Source organism: Hemicordylus capensis, chromosome 4, assembly GCF_027244095.1.
Source record: "Hemicordylus capensis ecotype Gifberg chromosome 4, rHemCap1.1.pri, whole genome shotgun sequence".
In the NCBI taxonomy this organism is placed as follows: Eukaryota; Metazoa; Chordata; class Lepidosauria; order Squamata; family Cordylidae; genus Hemicordylus; species Hemicordylus capensis.
Window position 1 is genome coordinate 145,814,803 of NC_069660.1, and position 15,160 is coordinate 145,829,962.

At 44.7% G+C, this 15,160-nt stretch overlaps 1 protein-coding gene across 5 annotated transcripts in view; it reads left to right on the forward strand.

The window, feature by feature from the left end:
• BRINP3 (BMP/retinoic acid inducible neural specific 3) overlaps nt 1–15,160 on the forward strand; it is a 352,098-nt gene that overhangs the window by 293,295 nt on the left and 43,643 nt on the right. For all 5 annotated transcript variants that reach the window (XM_053248782.1, XM_053248785.1, XM_053248783.1 and 2 more), the window contains one exon: nt 3,793–4,015. In XM_053248782.1, the coding sequence (XP_053104757.1) occupies nt 3,793–4,015 (223 nt within the window). The remainder of the gene's footprint in view (nt 1–3,792; nt 4,016–15,160) is intronic.

Consider the following 15,160-nt stretch of genomic DNA (forward strand, 5'->3'; position numbering starts at 1 on the left):
TGTTCAAATTTGACTTTAAGCAAATTTCCTTGTCAGCTCCAAATGAAAGAAAGTTATGGGGTGGTTAACTTCATCTGCTGCTCAGATTCCTGCCTGGGTCCTTAATCACATTCCAAGAATACCTATGCTTTTTGCTGATTAGAGTACAATAAATTTAATAATCCTTGAACAGTAAGCGCTCGTGTTGCAGTTTCATAGCTCATGAAATGTGTCAGTTTAAGATATGAGACAAATATCATTTTCTTCTCTCTCTCTCTCTCTCCCTCTCTCTCTCTCTCTTGGCAAAGTACTGGGTCTTCACAGTAGCCTTATCTCTCATTACTCTGGATATAATATGATATTCATTAGAAAAGAACATAGGACATGATTTCATTAAGAGTTAACAAGCTCTCTTCTTGGCAAAGGTGTCCTCCCTTCAGTTTTGAACTACAAGTGAATGTAACACAAGCCTTTCTTATCACTTATAAACAGCAGGTTAAATTTGTTAGCAGGTATAGTGCATGCTGTCCTTGAGCAAACAGCAGCAGCTGATTGCAAACATTTCCTTCTGTACATCACTACAAGAATATGAATGAAGAACACATACCACCACTATTGAAATCCGTGGGGTTTACTCCTGAGACAACTTAGATCAAAAGTATTTCACTCAAAAATTAAGAAGATGTTTTGTAAATATTTTCAGATAATGGAAGTGCAACAGTAGTTTTGTGGCATTCCAAGAACGGAAGGCCACCAAGAACTGCTACCAGTTTTGCGTCAGCTTTTCTTTTGTTTCTCTGGCTCTCTGGGCTGCTTGCTTCCTGTCGCTGCCCAGTGAGCCCTTCTTGCTGCTTGCTTCTTTGCCACCGAGAAAAAGCCACTGTAGAGTATGAGTAAGCACATCTTAGGGAATGCATGGGGGGAAGGAGGCAGTTAAGGCATCGCTGCTCTTGTTGCTTACTTCTACCTCTGAGCTGCCTTAAACATTTTCCCTGCAGAATCAGCGCCCAACAACTGGAGGAAGTGTTGTGGGGGGCGGAGGCAGTTAAGGTATCAGCTGCAACAATAGGAACATAGGAAGCTGCCATATACTGAGTCAGACCATTGGTTTATCTAGCACAGTACTGTCTATACAGACTGGCAGCAGCTTCTCAAAGATTGCAGGCAGGAATCTCTCTCAGCCTTATCTTGGAGAAACTAGGGAGCAAACTTGAAACCTTCTGCTCTTCCCAGAGCAGATCCATCCCCTGAGTGAAAATATCTTACAGTGCTCACATGTAGTCTCCCATTCAAATGCAACCAGAGCAGACCTTGCTTAGCTAAGGGGACAAGTCATGCTTGCTACCACAAGACCAGCTCTCCTCTCCTGCTTGCTTCTCTCTACCTTTGAGGTGTCTTAGGAAATGTTCTGTAGGAATGTAATCTATGTTTTATGTAAAATGAAGATATATATGTGTGCTTTTGTAGTTTGCTTACACAATATGTAATCAATATTACAATAACGTATATAATGTTAAACACTACTTAAAGTAAAGGTAAAGTGTGCCGTCAAGTCGATTTCAACTCCTGGTGCCCACCGAGCACTGTGGTTTTCTTTGGAAGAATACAGGAGGGGTTTACCATTGCCTCCTCTCGCACAGTATGAGATGATGCCTTTCAGCATCTTCCTATATTGCTGCTGCCCGATATAGTACTGGTGGGGATTCGAACCAGCAACCTTCTGCTTGTTAGTCAAGCATTTCCTTGCTGCACCACTTAAGGTGGCTTTTTACGTACACTACTTACACATCTTTTAATCAATATGGTTTTTGAAATCAACCTGTGCTCTTACATGCCGGTCATGTGGATAAGACCTCAGCAAGAGTCCCTTGTCTTAAGTGCTCCAGGCCCCTCAAAGCCTTAATCTGGCCCTGTACTAAGCTATAAATCAGGAAGTGTCTGGTTTAAATCTCACCTCTGCCATGAATTCATTAGGCGGCCTTCATGGAAAAACCAGTATTTCCCTGTACCCAGGGGTGTATCTGGGGTAGGGCTGGCAGGGCACGTGCCCCAGGTGCCACTTGAAGGGGGGCGCCATTTTGTAAAATTAATTATTTTTTAAAAATGGCTGCCAAAACCAAAATGGCCACCGTGCATGCTCAAATGGCCTCTGTGAGGCTCTAGGTCATGCCAGGCTTTGCAGAGGCCATTTGAGCATGCGCAGTGGCCATTTTGTTTTCAGTGGCCTTTTTTTAAAAAAAAAAAGATTATTTTTAAAAACGGCCACTGCACATGCTCAAATGGTCTCTGCGAGGCCCTAGAGGCCAGCGGGGTGAGGGGGAATCTTTGCAACCCCCCCAGCCTTTAGGAAGCCCCCCGAAGGGGCTACGAGTAATAATAATAATATATAATATAAGTCACTGTACACATATTCAGATTGGCACTATGTACAGAGAATCAGGGCTTGTGAATACAGAGCTGATGCTTATGAGCTAGGATTGTATTCATTTGCTCTTACTTTGCTTCTTGTGATAAGTGAGTTAAATGTGATGTCTTGCTAATATGGCTATTAATGGTGAGTTTGTCTTTGAATCAGTGCGAAACCCTTAATATTAAGGCCCACTGGGAGTTTCTTGCTCTCTTTCTCTCATTTGAACTGTCTTTCTGAAAGACTAGAATATATTCCAAGCAGTGACACAGTTTACTCTGCATATCCTTTAATTATTTACAGAGTATCTGGGAACAGTCAAATTCTCCATTGATTTTTAAAACATATGTAATGGTGATGCTACAATGCATAGTAGAGAATTAGACAGGCACTTCTGTTTAGTTTTCCAGGTACACCTCCACACAGTATTTGGGTATTTCATGAGCCCCTACATACTGAAATTTGTAGTTTTCCAGCATTTTTTGGTCTGGCTACGTCCACTGCTAAATAGTTTTTGAAATATTAAAAGATTAACGAGCTTGACTTGTATTTTTCAGCTGATATTATGGTAAAGTTATCTGAAAAGATGGGTGTCAGGTGCTTGGACAGGGGGCGCAATTTCAGTGCTTGCCCTAGGCGCTTTTTTCCCTAGATACGCCTCTGCCTGTACCTCTCTCCCCTCATTAATATAAGAATATTAATGGCACAGCAGGGAAATGCTTTACTAACACGCAGAAGGTTGCCGGTTCAAATCCCCGCTGGTAGGTTTCCCAGACTATGGGAAACACCTATATCGGGCAGCAGCGATATAGGAAGATACCGAAAGGCATCATCTCGTACTGCGTGGGAGGAGGCAATGCTAAACTCCTCCTGTATTCTACCAAATGAAACCACAGGGGTGCTCTGTGGGCACCAGGAGTCGAAATCAACTTGATGGCACACTTTACCTTATCAACTTGATGGTTGTGAAAATTACCGAAATAATGGCCTGGTTTACACAATCGTTGAAATCTAGGTTTAATATTAATAACCGACAATAGTGTGAGTGTGTGAACCCATGGGCTGAAATGAATCTGAGATTCCGACTGTGACATGGGTGAGATTTCCACATTAAACCTAGATTTTAATGATTGTGTGAGATCTTTGCAATAAGAAAATGCTTAATTTATCAAAGGGTGCTGCAATGAAAATCAATGCTGTGTATTTCTGGAATGTTTGTGTAACATTTATATTTATACTGCATTTAAAATTAACACTATTTCATTTGAGTATACATGTGCTGTCACCCATTTGCGGTGACAAATTAAAGCAATAAAAATCGGCATAAACTGGAACTAAATGTTGTTCACTGCACAAAAGATTACAGAAGTATAAATTAAAGCATGTTCAATTTTGCCATTTTGCAGATGAATTCAAGTTCTTTATGAAAAGGCTGCCCATGAACTATTTCCTCAACACATCTGCCATTATGCATTTGTGGACAATGGATTCCAATTTCCAGTATCGCTATGAGCAACTGGAAACCAGCATGAAACAACTGTTCCTTAAGGCGCAGAAAATTGTTCATAAGCTCTTTAGCCTAAGCAAGAGGTGCCATAAACAGCCATTCATCAGCTTGCCAAGGCAAAGGTAAGAATCAAAGAGAGAAAAATCTTCTAAATGAGGATTGCTGAACAGGGCTCTGCATGGACCATTTGCAATGGTTTGGTCCAAATTTGGACTGAACTGGCGCTCCACAGACCAGTTCAGCTGAACCGTCCAGCTTGGCTGGGTGAACCAATGAACCAGTTTGAACCGGTTTGCAATTGAACCTCTTGAAACAGCCTGGTTTGTGGTGGATCGGTTTGATCGCAAACCAGTTCTGCACAACCCTATTGCTGAGCACAGAAAGTGAGTACTGGGAGAATGTTGTAAAACAAGTCAGTGGAGAACCTTTAAACAGAATCGCAAATACAAGATTAAATATATTTGGGATATCTTAGGAAACACTGGCCTAGGATGTTGTGCTGACATTTAAAGATCTATCATTGATAGATATGGTAACCAGTGTTCCTTCTAACAGGGATTCCCAGATGTTGTTGACTACAACTCCCAGAGTCCCCAGCTGCAATGGCTTTTGCTTGGGTATTATGGGAATTGTAGTCAACAACATCAGGGAATCCCTGTTAGAGGGAACACTGATGCTAACATATTTCAGTATTCTTCCTTCATCCTGATGGCATATTGCAAAAGTGGCCAGTATCTTAAAAGCTGCATCCATATGGAGGTATAATGCAGCATTGTCACATTGTGGACTTTTTCTCACAACCTGTGTGATCGTAGTTACAGTGTTGGGCACACCCCCACAGAGAGTGATGTGGGAACTCACACTGTAGTTAATTAGAAATCCTTTGTGTTGTAAAGCCCTGCTAGTCATGATGCACAGACAAAACTAGTGAACAGGCTGGTCATGTGCAGTGTTGGGATCGCTCTGCTTCTGTACCTGTACCATAGAGCTATGTGGAAGGAGCAAGCCAGCAGCAGGAATTTCCCCAATGCACCGTGCTGCTTGAGCAGTGCATTGTGGGATTCCTGATGCCTGGACTTCCTTCCCCTGCCTCTGGGTTGCCGCACTGCTTGCCACCCTACTGCTTGTGTGGGAGTGCAGATTGCAGAGCCCTCTTTGGGCCCTGGATCATGTGAGGGAAGGCAGGTAGGCTTCTGCTTTCCCCCCAGCCCTCACACATGGTTGTGTGAACGATCTTAGTCAGTACAACAAGATGTAAGTAACTATAGCAGGGAGGTGAAACATTTGTCATTTTCAGCAACATTCCCATGGCTGGCATAATTATAATCTGGCTCTGAGTTTTTCACAGAGAATGTTTGGAAAATCCAAAGCTACCCTCCTACCTTATCTTTGTACATTTCTGCATGGAAATCCAGATAGCATGGACACACAGCTACATTCTCTCTGTTGGAGAGCTCACATCATTACTGAGTAATGGTATCATCAATAATACAATATTATCATCAGGCCTGGAGAATACTCAAAAGGCATGACGCCATTCTTCTGCTAAACCTAAGCAGGTCTGGCTGTGTAACTGCATGCCTTCATGAGAGACTTTACTGTATAACTGGAATACATACATAAATTTAATTGAGCCAAAACGTCTGAATAGTATGGCATCTCCTGAAGAAAATAAAATCTGATTTTTAGAAAACATTATCAGTAGTGATTATGTTCCAGAGTTGCCTGTTTTTGTTTTTGTTTTAAATTCATCAGGATTTTCTAACAATTAAAGGATCATTTTGGACTTAGCAAACACTGAGCACTGAGCTGAAAACTTGGCAAACAAACATAAAGCTTTATGAATGGGAAAACATGGGCGGGGGATAGAGTTTCAAATTGGGGCTGGGGGGGCGATTCTTTGATGATCCAGGGCCAAGCAGTGGTTTTTATAAACATCATAACCTTGTTGCATCCTTGAATGATCCTCTGTTAAAATCTACAAACATAACTAAAAAAAGTAATAAATGTCTGCCCCCAACCCCAATGAACCATTGGTAGTTTCTCTTCAGCCCTCTGGGCATTTGGGGTTATCTCAATTTCTCCTATACAACCCAAATATATACTGGTTGCATAAAAAGTGTGTATGTGTGAAGGCAAGTATCAAAGATACACATTCAGAGGATATTTGCTGTGACATTAAAAAAAATAGGGTTATTCTTAGGCCATCAAATCATTTGGGATTCAAAACATGAAGGAGAAGGAGATATTGCTAAAAAGCTCTCTGTCTCATAGGGGTAGGAGAGAGACTTGCTTGCATTACTGATGTACTAGAATCAAAGTCTATTTTCCAAAGTCTAGGAGGCAGAGGTCAGCTCCCATTGTCCCCCAGTCACATGTTGGAAGAGAACAAATAAACAGGAATTTATTCCACTACATCAGACTTTCCAAAAACAATCTCATATGGAATCAGTATCTCCTAGTAGTCTAGAGTGCCACTTCTTAATAGAGAAAAACCTTCAGCATTGGAAAAAGGGGGACTGCCTGTGCATTGTGTTGTAGACCAATCTATATCTTACACATCCCAGAGGCAAGGAGATATAGAGCTTATCAAAAGCCAATCAATGAAGTTGATTCTAAAATGAAGTTTGTGTTCTGCATGGTAGTAAAGGTCAGTTTGCATTATGCACTCTTAAGTGTCGAAAGATTACTTATGCTAGAAATTGCTGCCAGGCACCTCTCTGGAGTGGTGGTTCAAGACCTCTGGTTGACTGCGGCAGAGCACCAAATGCTGCCTCCATGAATGCTCTCTCCTCCCATTTCCTCTCCTTTTTTAAAAGTTGGGGGTTGTCCCACTGGCACCCCAGTCTTCTTGTCCCACTGGCACCCCAATCATTTGCTGCCTGAGGTGACCGACTCACCTCGCCTCATGGAAAGTCCACCCTTGCAGATGGGTGCTCTCCAGTTCTGCACAGACCAAGGAATGTTTGTAAGAAGGCTGACAGACTCATTTTGCTGATCTCCAACATTGCGTTTGAGCCCTGTCAAACAGCTGAGTCATAACAAGCAAGACCAGGATAATTACAGAGATAATATCCTGATATCCTGAATTGCATGGGAAAGGACAGATTATTTGATGCGTCTCTGAGTAAATTTGATGTAAATGTAATCAGGTAGGCTGTGATTCCAATCATGGACTGTAGTCGAACTTTTTTATTTAGCGCTCTTCTGTTGCAGGAAAAAAGTACTTTTTGGTTCATATTTTCCCAACCCAAGCAGTTTAGGGAAACACACTGAAAGTGCACCCATCCTGACATCTTTTGCAGACATTCTGACATCCTCCTGGCACTATCACGGGGAGGGAGTGGATGTCTGCAAGAGATGCCAGGAAGGGCACACTCTTGGTGTATCTTCCTTTTAATTGCATGGCCCAGAAAACTGACATCTGAACCAGTTCATAGACATTTCCCACAAATGTTTAATCCCCCAGCAGTGTTCCCTCTAATTTTTTTCATCAATGAATGGAATGAGTTTTGTTCTGGGTGGCAGTATCAAAGCAATTTGCGCACATATGTATTATGATATGCCACTATGAATACAACACACACACACACACACCCTATAAATATGGAAGGAAAGAAATGTATTTTACAATTTTATTCTATTTATAAAACTGTATTTTTACACACACACACCCTGCTGTACACTTAAGTATAATAAAAACAAAACATAATCCAAAGCAAGGCCTTTTAAAAAAAGTTTGCCAGATAAGAATGTCATACACTGAGATTGTCGTACACTTAGATTAGGGATGTGCAAACAGGTTCGATATTCCCCTGTTCGGTCTGACTCCGGACCAACCCCTGCACCCTGCCAGTTCTGCGGTTCACAAGCTTTTTTTTGTTTAAAAAATACATTTTAAACTTACCTCCTCTGGGGGAGTTGTGCAAGGTGGCGGTGGGGGGGAGAGGGTTGTGTCCGTGGAGGCCTCCCCCCATCGGCCTCCTTTAGTCAAAGTTTTTGGCCTTCCCCCCCCCCCCCAGCATGGCAGCCATTTTGGAGGCTGCTGCACCTGTGCAATGGGCCGCTGTGTGGCCGGGTATGACCTGCACCGGGCGTAAAGGCTGAAAACCAGCCAATGAATGGCCAAAGGGCCAGGGGTGTTTTTTTTTTTTTTAAATTGCACTGCTGCATTGAAGCTCCTGGCAAAAGTCCCTTCCCCGGCTTCCCCATTGGACAAGGAAGCTAATAGGAAGTGGGGGGTGGGGGTGGTAGAAGGGAAAGGAAGCTGCCCACAGCCTTCTCAGAGCTTTTAAACAGCAACAAAGCCAGCTGCCTCCTCCAAAACTCTGGATCCTTTGCACAGAGAAAAATAGTTGCAGGGATGAGAATTCTCATATAGTCTTTTTTTTTTTTTTAATGATACTGGAGAGACAGGGATTGTAGTGGGGTGATGAGAAGCAGTGGCCAGGCTTTGCCTGGGGCGTCAAAAGTCCTTGTGCCAGCCCTGTTCACAGGGGGTTCTCCACTCTGACAGTGTGGAGAAAGCCGCTGAAGGTGGCGGGGGCTGGGGATGGAAAGAGTGCTCACATGCCTGCAGCCCTGCGCCTCTTCTCCAAGAGGCTGTCAGCTGCTTTCTGGGTACCTGGTGCCTCTGGCTGCAAGTAAAGCTGCTGCAGCTCTGGCTGCCTTTAAGATCTCTCCTGTCTGGGCTTGGGAAGGGATGTAGCAGCAAGGCTCTCACCCTTTTCAGTCAGCTGAGGCTCTTGTCGAGGCCAGAGTCGAAGATTCAACTCTCATGCTTGCATGAGAGTATTTCTGCTGCATATTATTCCCCGCAGCTGCAAACTTAACGGCTTTCATGGCTTCGGACTACACTCCAATAACTGCTAGGTGCAGAGGCGTATCTAGGGAAAATAGCGCCTAGGGCAAACACTGAAATTGCGCCCCCTGTCCAAGCATCTGACACCCATCTTTGAGATAACTTTACCATAATATCAGCTCAAAAATACAAGTCAAGCTCATTAATCTTTTAATATTTCAAAAACTATTAGCAGTGGACGTAGCCAGACCAAAAAATGCTGGAAAACTACAAATTTCAGTATGTGGGGGCTCATGAAATACCCAAATACTATGTGGAGGTGTACTTGGAAAACTAAACAGAAGTGCCTGTCTAATTCTCTACTATGCATTGTAGCATCACCATTACATAAGTTTTAAAAATCAATGGAGAATTTGACTTTTCCCAGATACTCTGTAAATAATTAAAGGATATGCAGAGTAAACTGTGTCACTGCTTGGAATATATTCTAGTCTTTCAGAAAGACAGTTCAAATGAGAGAAAGAGAGCAAGAAACTCCCAGTGGGCCTTAATATTAAGGGTTTCACACTGATTCAAAGACAAACTCACCATTATTAGCCATATTAGCAAGACATCACATTTAACTCACTTATCACAAGAAGCAAAGTAAGAGCAAATGAATACAATCCTAGCTCTTAAGCATCTGCTCAGTATTCACAAGCCCTGATTCTCTGAACATAATGCCAATCTGAATATGTGTACAGTGTCTTATATTATATTATTATTATTATTATTATTTTACCCGTAGCCCCTTTGGAGGGCTTCCTAAAGGCTGGGGGGGTTTGCAAAGATTCCCCCTCACCCCGCTGGCCTCTAGGGCCTCGCAGGGACCATTTGAGCATGTGCAGTGGCCATTTTTAAAAATAATCTTTTTTTTTTAAAAAAGGCCACTGAAAACAAAATGGCCACTGCGCATGCTCAAATGGCCTCTGCAAAGCCTGGCATGACCTAGAGCCTCACAGAGGCCATTTGAGCATGCACGGTGGCCATTTTGTTTTTGGCAGCCATTTTTTTTTAAAAAAAATTAATTTTACAAAATGGCGCCCCCCTTCAAGTGGCACCCGGGGCACGTGCCCTGCCAGCCCTACCCCTAGATACGCCCCTGGCTAGGTGTCACTATGCTCCCCTTCCCAAAGCCTTCTGTCTCTTTAAGAAATGAGGTCTCTGAGCAGGCAGCTGCCGCCCTAGGGTTGAACTGCTGAGAAAGCCGGGAGCACCACCTGTGGTGGCACACAAGGAGCCAGGTCAGGGCAAGCTTCAGTCTAGGCTTCTTGCAGGGGAAAAGATGGCACTCTAAGCAATAGCCATGGCAAGAGCTAACATGCAGGCAGGGCCTAGGGTGGCGGTGGCACTTTTAACCAGGCATCAGAGTGCATTGAGAGATGGTGTGGTTGTAGCAATCCACTGAGTGGGGGGCAGAATCCTCAGTCCTCCAGTGGTGCGGAGCATGTGGGATTGTTTGCAGGCCTTTGCATTGTGCCTCTCAAATGGTCCTGGTGTGTATGGAAGTTTTCTTTCTTTCTTTTCCATCCTTGAAGTCTGCTGCAGTGTTTCCAAATTCTTCCTGCTTTGCACATCTGCAATTTAGCAGAGACCATGGCCAGCAATCTTTGTTCTTTTTTTTTTCACCAGTGGAAAAAAATGGGATGAATAACCAACCCATGCACCTGGGGTTAACGCAGCAGTGGAGGAGAAGCAGCAGAGCAAGACAGCCAGGGCAGGGAGAGGAGAGCAGGAATGAGCCCCACCTGTGGCTCATTTACCACTGCCGCCCCCACCACCTGCCCCACAGGCTGCTCCTGCTGCTTGCGGAGAGAAATATATGGAAATCCTATATGAGAAAGCTGATTCAGATATCTGAAACATGATATGCAGTTGAGGTCTGCTGTCCCCAACTCAGATAAAATGCTAAAGTGGCAGATATGCTCTTCCCGTTGTAGAGGAGGGATGACAACATTAAGGCCTCAATACAGTAGTTAAGCTAGATATTGTACATATTCCAGTATAGCACTTCTAACCATTGGGAAATATTTTAAGAAATGGAGTGCTAAGAGAGATTCTAACTCTCATAAATAGTGTTATGTAAAGCTCCAAGAAGCTTTCCTCCAAGGAGCTTAGGGTGGTGTACATAGTTCTTCTTCCCACAGTTTTATCCTCACAACAACCCCGTGTAGCAGCTTTGGCCAAGAGAGTGACTGGCCCAAAGTCACCCAATGAGCCTCATAGCTGAGTGAGGATTTGAATCTGGGCCTCACAAGTCCTAGTCCAACACTCTAACCACTACAGCACATTGTGGGAGTAGCACCACACTGTGCTGCTAAATGTTGTGGCTGGGTTGTGGAAAATTCATTATGGGAGTGTCAATCTCTGTGGCAACCATAACAGCAAGCCTAAATGTAGGTTCTGATTGCATTTTTTAAAAATCCATGTTGTATACATACAAGTCACTATTTGATATTGTAATCATTGAAAGGTGAACATCTATGGGTGAACCAGCCCTTAAGGAGAGCATAAGCAGATCCTCAAAGAGGCACACACACAAACATTTTTAAACCTACAAAATAAAGTGTGCATTATAATTAGGGTACTTTTAAAAAGAATGTTCCAAGCTTTGTTTTATTCCTGACACCATGGAAACAACAACAACAACAACATACAAGGACCTTCAGACTGAAATTGAGCGGCTCTGGAAAAAGAAAACAATAGTGGTACCAATAGTTGTTGGTGCACTTGGTACAGTACCAAAAGAACTTCAATACCATCTGGACACCTTGGGCATTGATAAAATTACAGCACATCAACTACAGAAGGCCACATTACTCGGGACAGCTCAAATACTATGATGCTATCTTTAATTTTTTTTTAGCTATCCTAGACCCTTGGAAAGGGCCCGATAATTAAAGTACTAAATCCACTCAATAACATCTGGTAGACTGCATGTAAATAGCATAATTATATATATACTAGTATCTTCAGCCCGTTAGATTAACAGGCGCTAGTAGCCTTCTCCACTCTCCCGCAAATAACTTTCAGTGGGGGGGGGCTGCTCCCTGGGCGGTGCTGGGAGGGAGTTGTCCTAAAATGGGGGGGCACATTTGGGGACTTCGATGTGGCGGGGGAGGAGAAATGGGGCAGGGCAGAGAAGCCCAAAGGGAGGTTACTGGGGGGGATGAAGCTGGAAGGAGTGAGTGTGGGGGGTGAGATGCCCTTGGCTTTGCCTGGAGGGGGGAGCCCGAGTGGGGGGGGACATGACAGGAAGCCCACCCGTCCTCCTCTCACCCATCTGCTCCCGCAGCCCCTTCAGGGACAATGAAGCGGGGGCGTCAGCAGCGCTGCTGGGGTTTGCTCCCCTCGGCCATCTTTGGAGCTCCCTCTTGCCCTCCTCTGGGCTGCGCCGGTTCCCTCACGTCCCGCAGCCAATGGACGGTCCGTCTGTTCCCCTCCTCTGGTCAAGGCCGCGGCTCTGTCGCGGCCTCGACTGTTCCATGTCTTCTGCTCGAGGCCGCGGCTGTGCCGCTGTGGTCGAGGCCACAGCTCCGCCGCTGCCTTGGCTGGCTTCTCCCGCCTCCGTCTTTTCCCTCCCTGCGGCCAGGCTGGTCCCATCGCCGCTGCCTCTGTTCTTCTTGTGACCGGGCCTGGACCCGTCGCCGCCGTCTCTGGCCTCGCTGCGTCCAGGCCAGACCCGCTGCCACCAAGAGTGGCGCCCGCCGCCTCTGCTCTCCCCGCAGCCTTCCGGTCCCGCCGCCGCTGTCTTTCCCCTCCTTTTCCGCCCTCCCCAGCCGCCTCCTCCCACCCGGGCCCTCCACCTCCTCCGGCCGGGGCCCTCAGCAGGGCCCGCTTACCCAGGGCTCCGGCTTCCCCCGGGTCTGCCGTCTTCCCTGGCCTCCCCCGCCTCCTCATCCTGGCAGGGGCCCTCCGCCTCCTCTGGCCCGGCTCAGCCGCTGGCTCAGCCGCAGTGTGTCTGCCGCTGTTTTTCCCCTCCCTTGCGGCCTGGGCCCTCCACCTCCTCTGGCCGAGGCTCTGCCGCCACCTCGGCCAGACCTCGTCCTCTGGCCGAGGCCGCCGCTTCCCTTCCCGTGGCCGGGTCAGACCTGCCGCCACTGCCTCGGCTTTCCCCGTGGCAGGGCCGGTCCCGCTGCCGCCGCCTTTCCCCTCCCTGCGTCCGGGCCGGTCCCGCAGCCGCCACCTCTGGCCTTCCTGCAGCCGGGCCGATCAACCGGCCAACATGGCCGCCTGGTGCCTGCGGCTGTGTCTCCCTCGGCTGTTCTGCGCACGCGCACCACGCATGCCCAGAACGTCCGAGGGAGACACAGGCGGACACGCCAGGGAGTGTCGCACACGCTAGGGTTTTATTATATAGGAGAGATATAGATAGATAGATAGATAGATAGATAGATAGATAGATAGATAGATAGATCTCTATATATAGAGAGGGAGAGAGAGGGAGAGAGAAACCAAGTGATTTTTTTTCATGCATTTGTCTGCAATCGTTTATTTCAAGTACTATATTAATCCAAAATTAGTCCAAACAAGAAAGATGTAGATGTAAGTAGCAATGTCTCAGTGTCTGTTTTCCTATGGTGCTGCTTCCCTAAGACTTGATCAAGTTAGTGGGTGTGCAGTGTAACACAAGCAGTTGATAACTGCTTGTGCTGGTGTGTGCATCTAACAAACATGACCATGGTTCTGCACAAAAGGGCTCTTCCATTCCTCCTTGCCCTTGTGCATTCACACATCATGAAGCTGCTTTCGTTATTCCCAGTTTGAGTAGTGCTGCAATGTGCAATTGCATAAGGGTGAGTAGTCGCAGAAGAGCTCTGTTATGGTGGGTGCAGCATTTAAGCCAGTATTTCCTTGGGTCCTAGTGTGTGGAGAAGACTATTTGAGAACAAGGTGAAATGCATCCAAGGCATCTTTGCTATAATTTCACTCTGTAATAAGTTCCAGATGGATTTCTCTAATTATACCATATCCCCCAAGAGAACAATGATAGCTTTGAAGTTATGAAGGGTGATTTTAAAAATGCATTATGATGAAGTGACAGATCCTCCCCTCCAAAAAGCATTTTACTCATTGATAGAAGGTCCATAAATCATTTATACTACATTTCTTCTAAATTATCTATAGTACAGATTTCCCAGATTTGGTTGGTCATTTTCCAAAGATCGTATATATGTAATTTTTTTTTTTAAGGCCAACAACCAAGACTATTCTGCTTTTTACAGTTTTCTGTCATTAGGATGCCATCCAAGATCCATTGAAGCCAAGGGGAGCCATAGTAAATAGAATATTCATTGAAAGTATGCCAAGGAAAAGTATGATTCACTACCCCAATAGCAATTCAGTAGAGGGACAGATTGCTATCTCATGGCTACTATAAATTCAAATCAAGAGCATAATTTTTCTTATAGAAAATGGAGAATGTTTTAAATGCCTAGTATAAATCACATGGATTTGATTAGGATCTAGGAATATGTTAACACGTATCTTATCCCCTCTAAGACATTACCAGCCCGATCCTATACAGAGCTGAGCAGACCCAAGTCCATTGATTTCAAGCACGCCGAATAGGATTAGGATGTTTATTTCAGGATTACTCCAACAGTAATCTGTTGGATTTACACTGAATTTACAAAGTTGCTTTATATTGACAGACAATTGTTCTTTCTAGCCCACTGCAGTTCACTCTAATAGTGGCTCTCTAGGATCTCAGGCATGGATTTTTCTTAATGCTATTACCCAGGATCCTTTAATTTGATATGCTAGGGATGGAACCTAGGACCTCTCACATGAAAGGCACATGCTCTCACACTAAGCTGTGGCCTTTTCCTAAACTGTGGTACTTGACTCTATCTATCTATCTATCTATCTATCTATCTATCTATCTATCTATCTATCTATCTATCTATCATATTGCATCTCATGTGCATCTCTAGGCAGTGTCCAAAATATAAAGCACAATATAAAACAGAGTAAAACCTGTTAAAATCTCACAAAATATAGTAAAAACAATCTCAATTGATTTTTAAAAAATTAAACAGTTTAAAATTAATTACATTTAAAAGCCTGAGACAACAGGTGGAGCTTGAGGGTCTTCCTAATAGCAAACAGAGAAGCAGATGCTCTTATTTCAACAGGGAGCATATTCCAAAGCCTCGGGGCAGCCACAGAGATGACCCGGTCCTGAGTCTCCACCAGACGAGCTGTTGGTAACCATAACTGGACCTCTCCAGAGCTTGATAGCTGACGGGGTTCATTACAAAGAAGGCACTCTCTTAAATACTCTGAACCCAAACCATTGAGGGTTTTTTAGGTAATAACCAGAACTTTGTATTTCATTCTGAAATGTAGCGACAGCCAGTGCATTTCTTTTAAAACCAGTGTTATATGCTCTCTTTGGGTTGTCCTAGAGACCAATCTGGCTGCC